Source organism: Puntigrus tetrazona, chromosome 6, assembly GCF_018831695.1.
Source record: "Puntigrus tetrazona isolate hp1 chromosome 6, ASM1883169v1, whole genome shotgun sequence".
Taxonomy (NCBI): Eukaryota; Metazoa; Chordata; class Actinopteri; order Cypriniformes; family Cyprinidae; genus Puntigrus; species Puntigrus tetrazona.
Genome location: NC_056704.1, coordinates 23,083,033 through 23,096,375, shown reverse-complemented (window position 1 = coordinate 23,096,375; position 13,343 = coordinate 23,083,033). Strand labels below are relative to the sequence as shown.

At 37.3% G+C, this 13,343-nt stretch overlaps 1 protein-coding gene across 2 annotated transcripts; it reads left to right on the top strand.

The window, feature by feature from the left end:
• The first annotated feature begins 769 nt into the window (after window positions 1-769).
• On the top strand, window positions 770-13,133 carry LOC122346420 (immunoglobulin-like and fibronectin type III domain-containing protein 1). 2 transcript variants are annotated; one of them, XM_043241028.1, is made up of 24 exons: window positions 771-965; window positions 3,863-3,941; window positions 4,031-4,153; window positions 4,244-4,383; window positions 4,579-4,678; window positions 4,780-4,821; window positions 4,936-4,984; window positions 5,141-5,321; window positions 5,580-5,693; window positions 5,782-5,944; window positions 6,765-7,037; window positions 7,579-7,995; window positions 8,445-8,569; window positions 8,653-8,794; window positions 8,874-9,167; window positions 9,444-9,740; window positions 9,825-10,004; window positions 10,092-10,220; window positions 10,399-10,707; window positions 11,201-11,286; window positions 11,394-11,586; window positions 11,849-12,145; window positions 12,253-12,579; window positions 12,896-13,133. In XM_043241028.1, exons 2-24 carry the CDS (start codon window positions 3,893-3,895, stop codon window positions 12,898-12,900), a joined length of 4,035 nt encoding a protein of 1,344 aa, XP_043096963.1. In that variant the 5' UTR covers window positions 771-965; window positions 3,863-3,892; the 3' UTR covers window positions 12,901-13,133. The 2 variants fall into 2 exon arrangements, with proteins under 2 accessions (XP_043096964.1, XP_043096963.1); XM_043241029.1 differs by lacking the exon at window positions 12,896-13,133 and having other exon boundaries at window positions 770-965; window positions 11,849-12,144; window positions 12,251-12,434.
• Window positions 13,134-13,343: the final 210 nt, after the last annotated feature.

The window sequence follows — 13,343 nt, the reverse complement described above, 5'->3', positions numbered from 1 at the left end:
TAAGCTCCTAAAATTCTCAAGAGCTACGTTTTTCTGAACACATCTATTCATAAAGAGAAAAGCTGATAGAAATATTATACTGAAGTACCATAAGAATGCATACAGATGAAACCAGGGGGACTTACTTATGAGTAAAGCCTGAACATGCTGTCCTTGTTATATTTGGAGTGTTTTAGTGCCAATAAATTTTTTAAACGGCCTGACAAGGTCCAGCACATGTAACATCAGTATGGTGGTCCTGTGGCGTTATGTATGCGCTCATGTGGAGATGTCAGACTTCAGAATCACTACATCATGAAGATTTATGACCTCTATGTCTCCTCTGATCCATATATGGGCCATAACTCCCTGGCCTGAGCATACCAATGTAACTTTAAACTCGTATCCAACAAGCTCAGGATTTTCAGTTTTGTCCAATTAAAGTTTAACGCTTCCCATAAATCATTAAGAACGATATTTTATCTTCAAAACAATGTATATTTACACTATACATAAACATCACATGAGATCTGTTCTATTTTGTTAATATATGCTGGATTAATGACCCACAGCAAATGTTTTATACGGTACGCACTTATAATGACAAATGATATATCATATTTAAAGAGAACCAATATCAGTATGTTCGAAAATCTTTCGCACCGTTTTGAGAAGCGCAAGCTTACCTTTCTCACTTCAGGATGGATGAAGCTGCTCCCTCCGCTGTCACTGGTGGTTTACTCCTGGAGTTTCTTATTCGGTGGATAGTTCATAAGCTTCATTCTCCAGCCTGGTCCCATATCTAAGGGAGGAGTCACAGTTCCTCATCACACTCATGTCTTTGATCAGAACTCGCATGTAAGCCTATCCCTCGGCCAACACCCCGAAGAAGCAACAGGACACCTTTGAGGACCATCTCAAGTTGGGTCGCAAAGGTGAAGTCGGCACTCAAAGCTGAATAAAGAGCACGGGACACAAGTCACAAAGTAAGTAGCCAATTCAGTTTTTAGCATTTACACTATTCTGCTACATTACATGAGGAATATTCGCGAGGAGCAATGTACCTGGCCAATCAGAACGATTTGGGGTTGTCAGACATGACTCCTGAATGGCCTAGAACACAACAGACTAATTTTAATATAACTATGTACTGACTTTGTGCTATTTATGTAGAAATGAGATCATTTGTAGAGCCTTTTTAACGAATTTACATGCTACATTTTTGGAATGATTGAGCCTTTTTGCAAGGAAAACGGAGCATGTATAGTATTGACTGTGCAGTATGATTGTTATAGCCAACAGTAAAATAAGTTGCTATGGCATTTCGCTGAGATTGTTGTTTCTAAACACAAATGGAGATGAAAATGTTTGATTCCCACCGGAATAGCTCTCAGTAAGATGAACAGAGACATCTGTTGGGCCAAAAAAATATGCATGATGGTCTCTATTCCTTTCAAAGTGGCTTCCTATTATCATTTAATGATGAAAGGATGCTACACCATCTGTTTTCTTGGTTTGGAGCAATGTGTGTGACATGCAGCTTTTACATTGATCTATAAATGTAAACAATGTTTATTTTAGGTCATTGTGTTATTTTGGCCCTACATCACTCCACAGCAAACAACTCTGGTCAATTATACTGGAGTGCAATTATTTATAATGGGTCATAGGGACAATGTTATCATGAAAATAGGTCAGTAATTAAGAATTCTATACTATATTTCATCAAATGTTTGCATTTACGTCACAGCCAATAAAATATAAATATATAAACGGACAATGATCAATAATTGACAACCTTTCAATACGCTGTTAATGTGCAGGTCTATGCTTAAGGCCATCCTGAGAGCAGGGAAAGCAGGGTAAAGGAAAATATAATTTAATAAGTCATCAAATCTGACATTAAAATTGTCAAAGCAGTAAGAGAAGCTTTGCTGCCATTAATGGGGGGTTGACATCTCAGGACACGAGACCCGTTCTAGGCCTCCCTTGGGCATATTTATAAATCAATCATATGTCTCAGTTGCTAGGCATGGCTATTTTTCATCTCCTACAAATATGGTTATCCCTGATAAGAAGCTGTCTGCAGATAAACTTATCTTGATGTACTGCTTACGCTATAAATCAGCACCTATTTTATAGTTTTATGATTATCACACAGAATACAAACTCTGTGTGGGTATGTTTGTGTGCGTGTGTATCTAGTTCCAAACACACATATATGTGTGTACGATTTTTTATTACCATTTATTATTTGGATGCACAAATATATGCAACATATCACCTAGGCAACTGCTACACATAAATATTAAAAGGAAACCTATGGCATAGTTTATAAAACCTTTCAGTCTAGCTTTTATGAAATGCATCTGGGAATAGTATTACTATCATAGGAGATTGTGGAGAAATAGAGCATTGGAAAAATGCTGGCGCTCTGTATTTAAGTGCGTCAGAGGTGTTTTGATGGATAGTTTTATGAGGTATGTGACCTATAACAGACAAAAAAATGCAGGGCTACTTGACTTAGACCAGTGGGCACATGCTGTAGTGTTAATTGAGAAGCAAAGTCCTCAATTTACCATCGCTTTGAATTACTACTCTACAGAATGTGGCAATTCTGATGATTCCGATCTTTATCGTGCTATTCTCAGTAACTCTATTCTTTGAGAATCAATTCTATGATACTACGGCATTTGATGATTTTAATTATACACCTTTGAAATCTGTGAATCTAGTTTCGAGAATGTCACTTTAGGTCTTTCATACAATATGGCCACAAGTTGTATGAGGTCACAACCGCTCATCAGTTCACCAAAATCGAAACTAATGAGGCTTTATGGTTAAAAGAAGCTTTAGAAACCCTTCCTGCCTCAATAAAAACACAGTTCTAATCCAAAGACAACATAATTGCTGCATATTTCTTTCTAACAATTTTCAGCTACCACCTCCAGACACAATTATTGTCTCTATCTTCATTCTAAGAAACTCATCTAATAGAGACTTCAGGAGGTATGAGGTTTACTTGAAATGTGTCAGCATTACATTCCTGTAGCAGACATATTGCTTAAATCCTGAGGTTGCGGATCGGTGTAAGTGACACTGTTGCCAGTTTTTTTTTCCCTTCCTGTGACTTGCCCATGAATTACATTCTAGACAGCTGGAGTGTTCATGTTGCTGCAGAGAAAAGCTGACAGAAGCGCTTAGCTTAGCCCTGCTGCTAAGCTCCATGCTCCCTGCCTCAGGGAACAGACATGATCAGAGTCAAAAATTCATTATGCTTCCTCATCGGAAACACGTTTAGCAAATTATTGAACTCACAAAAATCACTAAACTTCAAAGACTAACTGCAACATTATCATCAAATACACTTAAACAACAATAAGTAAAAACTGAATTCATTTCAAACAAAAAATTGCATTTTAAATTCCAAAAAATGTAAATTAAAGTCTGGAACATGCAAAATTTTACAAAAGAAATTAATAGCAAAGAATCGAAAACTGAATTTATTATTCTCTAATAGTGATTTGAATTATAGATAAAGCGAGGTTCGGTGGCTCAACAAAGCTGAATCGTTTAGACCGATTTGTGAACCAAATCAATGGTTCAGTGAGAAAAAGAAGAAGAAGAAAAAAGCTTCGTTCAAAGGAACAATTTGTTCTCTGATCCAATTATTGAGTTCAACTCACTGACTTAATGGCCCGGTTACAGCAGTTTGCAAATTAACAGAGTATAAAATAGAGTAAAAGATACCTTTTTCCAAAAACACTTCAAACACTATCTCCTCATAGAGAAAAGAAATACAGATTTGGATAGATGAGTAAATAATGACAGAATTGCCATTTTGTAATGATTGTGGGTTAGCTATTTCTTTTTGATCCCACAGGACCGAGTTCCCTGAATCCCACATGCCAAGATGAAATTTACAAAAAGCAAGGAAGAGGAGCCCACTGCTCCTGGGCAAGGTAGATATTCACTGAGAACCTTTTCAAAATCCATTGATTTCATGTATTAAAAGTATAACATCTTTGAAAATTTTCTTTTCATCCCTCAGTGGCCATTAGGAAGCGATCTAAAGTCCCAGGAGTAATGATAACACAGTTTGTGAAGGAAATCCCAGCAGGAAAAAGTCATCCCGACTTCACCCGCAAACCCATTGCCTTAACTATTCAGGAAGGTACAGTGCTGCAGCTTAAAGCATCTGTAATGCTCAAAGAATAGACTGTTTCAAAAGTACTCGACTGACTTTGTTAAACCCTCCTCACAGGAAAGCTTGCCGTTTTCAAAGCTATCGTCACGGGAGATCCAACACCAACTGTGACATGGGCTCGAAACAATGGAGATGTATCTGATCCTGAAAGATATGTTGCTTTGTATGATCAAGTCGCAGGAGAACATCAATTACAGGCACTGTACTGTTTGCAACTTCATAGCATTAATTATTCATTAAAATCTACCTGTATCCATATAATGTTTCTAATTCTGACATAACCTTAGAATTTTAAAGGAACAGCACTTATTCACATCTGCTATTGCTCTATTAGTAATTAAAAATGATAGCGTATTACTGCGTTAATGAAAATAAACCGTGTTGCCCAACAGATGCCCAATGTTGGAGTTGATCAAGCAGACACATATAAATGTTACTCAAATAATGAATATGGACGCGCTATAGTCACAGTCACGCTCAACGTAATTGAAGGTCAGTACAAAACCTCCACTAGAAATTTGTGTTAAGCAGAAAGTACAAGTAAAACAAGGGAATCAATTATCTGACTCAACAAAACAATTCTTTTTTTTTAGTTGGGTTCAAGAAGAGCAAAGCAATGCAGGAAGCACGATTAGGTTGGTTTGCATTCAAGTCCTAAGTGAATCACTAAAGCAATAAACAACAAAATATTTTAAATGCAACCTCTCCTGCAGAATAAAGATGAATAGAGCAACTATATTTATTTTCAGAGCAACGAGAGAAAGCAGCAGTCGATTTAAAAAAGACCCTGAGGACCCGGTAAGTTCTTGCCGATCATACCAATGATGGTTCCAGCACAACTTGCATTCTGAATAGCCTGTTTATCTGTTTATTTTAAAATGCAAAAGCCACTACATGTGTCCAGACTCTGGACGTCCTGGATAAGGGTTTTCATGGTGTATTATGCTTTTGCAGAGCCGAACAAAAGGAGGAGAAGAAAGATGGAGAAGTTGATGAGAAATTCTGGGAACTGTTGCTGAGCGCTGATAAGAAAGATTACGAGCACATCTGCACTGAATACGGGGTGACTGACTTCCGCTGGATGTTGAAGAAACTGAACGAGAAGAAAAAGGAAATAGAGGAGCAGCAGTCGCAGGTGCATTTTAAATAAACAGTGAAAAAGTTCTAGTTAAGGCTTAAGCAAATCCATCAAACAAAAAAAATAAATGTCATAGTTTTCAACATATAAATACACCGGCGCTGGAAATGAATGTGATGTGTGAAATACCTCACTGGTCTCGATTACTATTTTTGCTCAAGAACTGCATGTGCTAAATGCCTCTGTACATCTAGCTTCCAAGGTGTCTTTTCAAAGTCTTGAAAATATATTTTTAACTTGCTTTTCCTCCGACAGTACATTGAACACCTGAGCAACCTGAGACATATTGAAATCAAGACGCCTGGATGTGCTGAATTTGAATTTGAGATGGATCTCAAAGATCCCAGTGCCAGAATTTTCCTCTTTAAGGTTAAGCGATACACACATATTTGATCACTTCAGTTTGCAGTTAAAAAATAAAACTGAATCAATTTACAAAACATATTTTTTGTCACAGGATGGTGTGATGGTTCCATTTAACTCTGATACAGATGAGAAGCATTGTCTGCGTCAAGTCGGCAGGAAATTCATATTTAGTGTACGTGGTTTGAGTGCAGAAGATGCTGGATTGTATCAAGTCGATATTGAGGGGGTCAATGTCTTCTCCACTGACTTTAAAAGTAAGCTTAGGCATTTATAAAGAATAGCTCTTACGTGTGTAAAATTAAAAGTTCAGTCAGTCTGTCAGTATTTACTAACCCTCGTATATTTTTTATTATGTTTAGGATTTTTTTTTTCTGCGAAATGTCTGTAAAATTAAAAGTGGATGTTGATATACGGCATAAGAAATATAATTTTTGTGTTGATTAACCCGAAACTTATACACTGAATTCACAACATTAGCTTTCATATACCATCTGTACTTGGACAGAAAATAAAAACATTTAAATGAAGCAAACAAGTCTACAGCGATTTAAAATTTAACACTCGGCATTGCAAAATATGACATTTTGCAAAATATGTGCAAATCGAATGACGCCTTTACACTGTTCCAAGTAGCCATTTATTTAGTACTATTAAAATATTTTTTTGACTTGAATAAAAAACATTTTTTTATGTGTTACATACTAGAGTTAGATGTTAAAGCATGCTTGTTTTTGATTACACTTTATTTTGATAGTCCACTTTAGATATTGTACTAACTATAAGTAACTTTGTGACTACATGTCAACTAATTTTCATTTATTTGCAACCACATGTCTACTAACTCTCCGAGTAGACTGTTGGGGTAGGTTTAGGGTTAGTAGAATAAGTTGCAAAGTTTCTGAAAGTCAGTAGGTTGTGATAAAGTGAAATAAAGATATTAAGCAGACAGTCTACTAATACTCTAATGACTGCTAGTTCATATGTAGTTGCAAAGTTACTTACTGTTATAGTAGAATGTCTAAAGTGGACAAGCAAAATAAAGTGTTACCTTGTTTTTTGTCTCTACCTCTACAGTTCCAGCAGTAGATTTCTTGGTAAAGATTCAGGAAGTGAAGGCTGTGGAAAGACAGGATGCTGTGTTTGAGTGTGTCTTATCTGCTCCACTACCTAAGATGTCTTGGATAGGCAAGAACGTTGCCCTGGAACAGGGTGAAAAGTATGACATCTCTGTCTCTGAAGACATGCTAATCCATAGACTGGTGGTGAAGGACTGTATGCAAGTGGACAAAGGCATCTATGCAGCTGTGGCTGGAATGAAGTCTTGTAATGCCTGGCTGATAGTGGAGGGTAAGATTAAATTTAGGGTAAGATCCCTCACATTTATCGGCTCAATGGATGACCAAGTAAATTGTGCTGATCCTCACATATATAGTGTAAAGGCAATGTGAGAAATATACCAATGTAATTTCAACCAATACATTTAAATGATCACTTTATTGATTCAGAGCAGATTTGATTTATAAAAATTCTAGATTAGAATCTTTTGTTAACAGCCAAAAGTTTGAATTGTTCTAATGAATGAACAATTAAATGAACATTGATTGCTGCAATTACAAAGTTTCAGTATGGACCAAGCTGACAAGCGCTAATAAGTAATTTAATCTGAAACTGCAAAATTGACATTTTCAAACAAACATTTTATATGTAAATGAATAAGGAGCAAAAAATTAAAACTGATTGCTTGAATTGTTCAAGTGGCCATTTATGTCCATTATATAATTGAGAGGAGGGCCTACGTGTACAATTCCATGTAGACATCCAGCAAGTTTTCCACTCAATGACCAGAATATTAACACCCCATTGCTATGTTGGTCTGCCCTTGGAACAGCTGACCCAGATCCGAACCAAAGGGGCAAGAAGGGAGCACGCAAAACCACTCAAGCAGGAGGTGGAGGCGAAGACCTGATCAAGATTGCGGCAGAGCAGCAGGAGAAGCTGCAGAAGGAGCGCGAGGAGAGGATGGAGCAGCTGAAACAGATTCAGGCTGAACAGGCTGCTGCCAAAGAAGCGGAGAAAAAAGCGGAAGAAGAGAAACCAGCAACTGCTACACCAGAACCGACAAAACCAAAGGCAAAACCTAAACCCAAAGCCAAGCCTAAACCAGAAGGTGCAGCAGAAGAGCCAGAGGTGGAGGAGGAACATCCAGAAGAAGAAGCTGCTCCACAACCACCAGATGAAGAGGCACCAAGTGAGGAGCCAAGGAAGAGAGTGAGAACTGGGCCCTTGGTCCCAGACACCATTATTGGTAAGATTACTATGCTGATTTACTAGTTCTATTATATTCTATTAACTTCCATTCTTTTGATCCTTTGTATGTTTAACTACACAATAAAACTCAGTCAGTCATGCAGTGTGTTTATGATTCACTAAAAATACTCTTAAATATATCAATAGCTTGAAGGTTAGGTTTCAGTAGTCATGCTGTAAGTTTTTAGTTTACTAAGTAGAAAGAGTTTTTGCTTGAGATGTCTCTGGTCATGCAGCAGTTTTCACGCTGAATAGTAATGCTGGAAATGCTTTCAGAGTATTTTAAGACAGTGTTTCATCTGCATAAGCAGAAAAAATGCATATGCAACAACCTTATTTTTTTCCCAGCCATATTTTCTGTAGATCTTGCCAATGCATAATTTTTCTGATGATATAAGTTCAAGATTTATATAACTTCAAAGTGTTATCAGTGTACCTGTTGTTCAGATCCAGGAGTTCACTTCACCAGCGGACTGTCAGATGTTCATGCCATAATTGGTCAGTCAGCTGAAATGGTGTGCAAACTCAGCAGTGAAAAGTGTGATGGCATTTGGTATAAGGATGGAAAAGAGGTAAGAATGGATTTTGGATGTTCAAAGTCCCAGTGTAATAAAGAATAAAACCGAAATAAATATTATTAATTTCATCTGTATAGATAACAGCCACAGATGATCTAAAGATTGTCAAAGATGGAGCAGTCCATAAACTAATTGTATCAAACTGCACAGAGGACGACAGTGGAAAGTATCGCTTTGAGGCAGATGGACGTAAAACTGAGGCTATGTTGGTCGTGGAAGGTAATTAACATTATATGTACAAAACAAAAGTTAAATTTTCTGAAGCAGAAACTCAATAAACTTGTATACTGTGTTTCAGATCCACCAAGGATGAATCAAGATGACTTGGCTAAATTCTCAGAGCCTGTGATAATCAAGGTTGGCCAAAATGCAACTTTCAAAATGGACTTTGTAGGTCGTGAGCCAATGAAAATACAGTGGTACAATGAGGGTGAGGAGATGCTTGAGGATAATCACATCAGGATTGAGAAGTCGGATAGTCACAGTCGCCTTCTACTTGTGAAATGTCAACGCAAAGACAGTGGAGAAATAAAGCTGAAGCTCAAAAATGAGTTTGGAACCATCGAGGCCTTTTCAAGGCTTATCGTTCTAGGTTAGTACATGAAAAGCCATATAACGTTCACATGCAATATTTGTATATATATGTATATATATATATATATATATATATATATATATATATATATATATATATATCTCAGACAAATAAGGTCCTATTCTAACAAACCATGCATCAATGGAAGCTTTCAATTGATAAATAATGCTAATTATGAGTTTTGTTGTCCAGGGTCACATATAACCTAGTTCACAAGACATTATACACTACCTTGTACCACCAATATTCCAATATATCTTTCTTGTAATTCAGATAAACCCACCAACCCAATGGGACCCGTTGAAGTATTAGAAGCCTCATCATCTTGTGTGGAGTTCAAGTGGAAATCCCCAAAGGACGATGGCGGTTCTCCTATAAAAAACTACTATATTGAGCGCAACCAGATTGGACGTAACACCTGGACAAAAATCGGAAATATCCCTGGAGAGCCCCATTACAAGGATACTGACGTGGACCATGGAAGGAAGTACTGCTATCGCATAAGGGCTGTGACTGAAGAGGGCACCAGCGATGTTTTTGAGACAAATGACATCCAGGCTGGCACTAAAGGTGAGGTTAAATCGGTTTAGATCTTAAATAGCATTACAAATTGCAGGCACTCATTGTCATATAAACTGTAATGATTTGTTCCAGCATTTCCTGGACCACCATCTACACCTAAAGTGGTCAGTGCCTTTAAGAACTGCATCACTTTGGCATGGACACCTCCCACCAACACTGGTGGAACCAACATTGTTGGCTACAATATGGAGAAACGCAAACGGGGCAGCAACTTATGGGGTCAAGTGAACCCCCCTGATGAGCCAATCAAAGGTTTTCTTTAGTTTTTGTAAATCTTATAGTTCTTAGTAAATTCTTTTGTTTATTCTCTTGCCTATTTCACTCATTGTCATCTCCAAGGCAAACAGTATGATGTGAAAGATGTTGTTGAAGGAATGGAATATGAATTTCGTGTGTCAGCCATCAACTTCTCTGGTGCTGGAGAACCAAGCACACCCTCTGATTTTGTGATAGCCAGAGATCCAAAAAGTAAGTCAACAACACTATAATATTTATCACATTAACATATTTTGTAAGCATTTTTATGAGACAAGATGTCAGATGTTCAAAATCTGGGGGAATAAAGCACAAAGGAACAAGAAAAAAATAATAAAAAGTTCACAACTAAACTACCTTGACCTTTTTGTGCTTCAATTTGGGATTTCAGAACCCCCTGGTAAAGTCATTGACCTGAAAGTCACAGACTCCACCTATACCTCTTTGTCTTTGAGTTGGACTAAACCGAAGGAAGAGGAAGGTGTCCAGGATGAAGCTAAAGGTTATTTTGTGGAATTAAGGCCAGCTGAGAACACAGAATGGGGTCGCTGCAACTCAAACCCACTTATTTCAACTTCCTATACAATTCTTGGCCTCAAGTCTATGGCTATGTACTGGGTCCGAGTGGTTGCAACCAATGAAGGAGGTGATGGGGAACCCCGAGATCTGGACAACTACATCATTGCCATGCCTCCACCTGGTATTATATGAATAGATTTTTATAATGTGTACACTAAAAAGTTGAATTACACATATTCATGTTGCAAAGGCTTTTTCCAATGCAATGTGAAGACTTTTATACTCTTTTATTTCAGTAAACAAGGAAAATTTGTGCTTGTATTTTTGTTATAAACCTAAATCAAGATCAATCAGCCAATAAGTTGTATACAGTAAATGTGAACTTTTTTCTATCATACTAAAAACATGCTATGATGCGCCTCAAATAGTTAAAGAGAGATGCCTACAGTTCCAGAGTAGACTTTACTATTAATCTAAATTTTAGAAAAATTATAATAAAAATTATAATAAAAATTAACCCTAAATCTACTCTGAGACACATGTAGTTACAAATTAATGAAAATTACATGATGTTACTTATAGTTGGTAGGATATCTAAAATGGACTAACAAAATAAAATGTTAGTAACTTTAAATATTGTCATCAAATTTGCTACTGAAATCTAATTTTTTCAGTGAGGCCAAATTTCACCAATCGCAAAATGAAGAGCTTTATGGTCATGAGAGCTGAAAATTCAGTGCGGGTCAACATAAACTATGAGGTATCCCAATGCAATAGAATAAAATGGTAGTATTTACTAAACAGGCATTTTCCTATACTTAGATGACTTAGCCACTTATTTAATAAAATATTAACTCTCATATCCAGGCATCCCCAATGCCAACTATAATCTGGCTGAAAGATGGAATGCCTGTGTCCAAACGTGTGACCGTGAGCAATACTGACGGGATGTCCCAGCTCCTGATTCCCAGTGCTGAGCGTTCTGATAGCGGGATCTACACCATCATAGTCAAGAACATAGTGGGTCAGGAGACGTTTAGTGTGGAGATCAGAGTGACGGGTGAGAACCAACCACACAAAGCCTGAAATTTATTTTGTGATTTTGCATGCAGAATGTGTTTCCAGATAAACACATTTGTTTGTCCTGAAACAACATCAACCAATCAGATTTTAGGGTTAGACTTAGTGCTGAGTCTTCAGCAATTTGTCACCCGTTCCAGGACCAAAAAGTTGTTTATCAGGGACCACATCCTACTTGGCAAGATCTCTAAGATAATATTGAGGAAAATTATGGATTGTGTGGATACCTGGCATGTTTGCAGATGATCCAAAGCCACCTGGCCCAGTGGAGCTGGAAGAAAATGTCCCTGGCACACTGACAATTTCTTGGGAACCATCTCCTGATGAGAAACGAGATAATCACTTGCACTATATGGTGATGAAACGGGACTCCGTCAAACGCACCTGGCATACAGTAGCTGACCGCTTGTTCAACAACAACTTCACAGCAGTCAACATCATGCCAGGAAGGGAATATAACTTTCGCGTGTGTGCCAAAAATGACATAGGCCTCTCAGAACCATCTGAGTCCCTGACATGGGGTGTTGTGAGAAAAAAAGGTGAGCTGGTTGGTACTTTTACCTCTGGTTCCGCTCTCAATAAAGAATATTAAATCTGCTCCTTAGAAGTCTTTGTACCATTTAGCATGCCTTCTTATCTCCTGCAGAAAAATTCAGCCTCAACTTAGCCCCATCCAAACCTTGCAACTTTGACTCTGCTCCCATTTTCACGGTTCCCCTGAAGATGCACACTACGCCAGAGAAATATGAGTGCTACATGAGCTGTGCTGTGAGAGGAGACCCCATACCTCATGTCACCTGGTACCGCAACAACATCAGCCTCAACACTGACACCAATTACTACATCACTAACACCTGTGGAGTGTGCTCCATGCTCATCTTGAGAGTCGGTGCCAAAGACAACGGAGAATACAAAGTAGTGGCGGAAAACTCTTTAGGCCGTGCTGAGTGCAGCACACAGCTGACAATCTTAGGTATGATTTGAGTGAAAATACAGCTGTAGATTGACTTTGCGAACATGTAGGTGGACATATATGCTGAACTACTATACTATAAATATCTATAAATAGGTTTCTGCATGAAAGTAAATTAAATAAATATGTATATACCACATTCTGTTGTTCAAAATTGTGTTTTTTAAAAGTAGCCTCTTGTGCTTAATTATATATATAATTGTATATATTTTATTTATTTTTTGGATCAACAATTTAAACATTCTGCTGGTTGAGAAAATACTATAATTATTGTATCCTTAAGCAATAATTTAATCTCTGCTTTTTCATTTTTCAGAGTGAAATATCTGTGTCAACTGGAAGACTCCACTGACTCATCTTCAATTTATAAATGTAAACATAATTAAAAGCCTAAACTTGGCATTTACATTTATTAATGTCAGCTGCACATGTTTGACATTTTGAGTCAAGTACAATATTTTATTTGTTTCAAAGCATTTATGCTACTTGTTTTGTCATCTGATTGTTGTATTTTCTGTAATCCATCACTAATAAAAAAAAACAAGTGAATTAAACATTTGTTTTGCCACATAATATACTCCTGCGAAAACTGTATAAAGCCGTTTATTTTACGTATGTTGTACGTGACCCCAAAAGGGCAAAGGTTATAAACACTTAAACATGAAAACAAGTAACATTTGCTCTTAATAGCTAGTAAACCTGCTTGCAAATGTCAGTGCTGTGCAATAACTTTCCCTGTAAATATTTGAAGTTGGCCATAAACC

Bases quoted from the DNA above. Each gene is read 5' to 3' on its own strand.
- LOC122346420 (XM_043241028.1), top strand. From the start codon at position 3,893: ATGAAATTTACAAAAAGCAAGGAAGAGGAGCCCACTGCTCCTGGGCAA. The intron at 5,322-5,579 runs GTGCATTTTAAA...TTCCTCCGACAG, and splicing joins TAGAGGAGCAGCAGTCGCAG to TACATTGAACACCTGAGCAA. The intron at 11,587-11,848 runs GTGAGAACCAAC...GCATGTTTGCAG, and splicing joins TGTGGAGATCAGAGTGACGG to ATGATCCAAAGCCACCTGGC.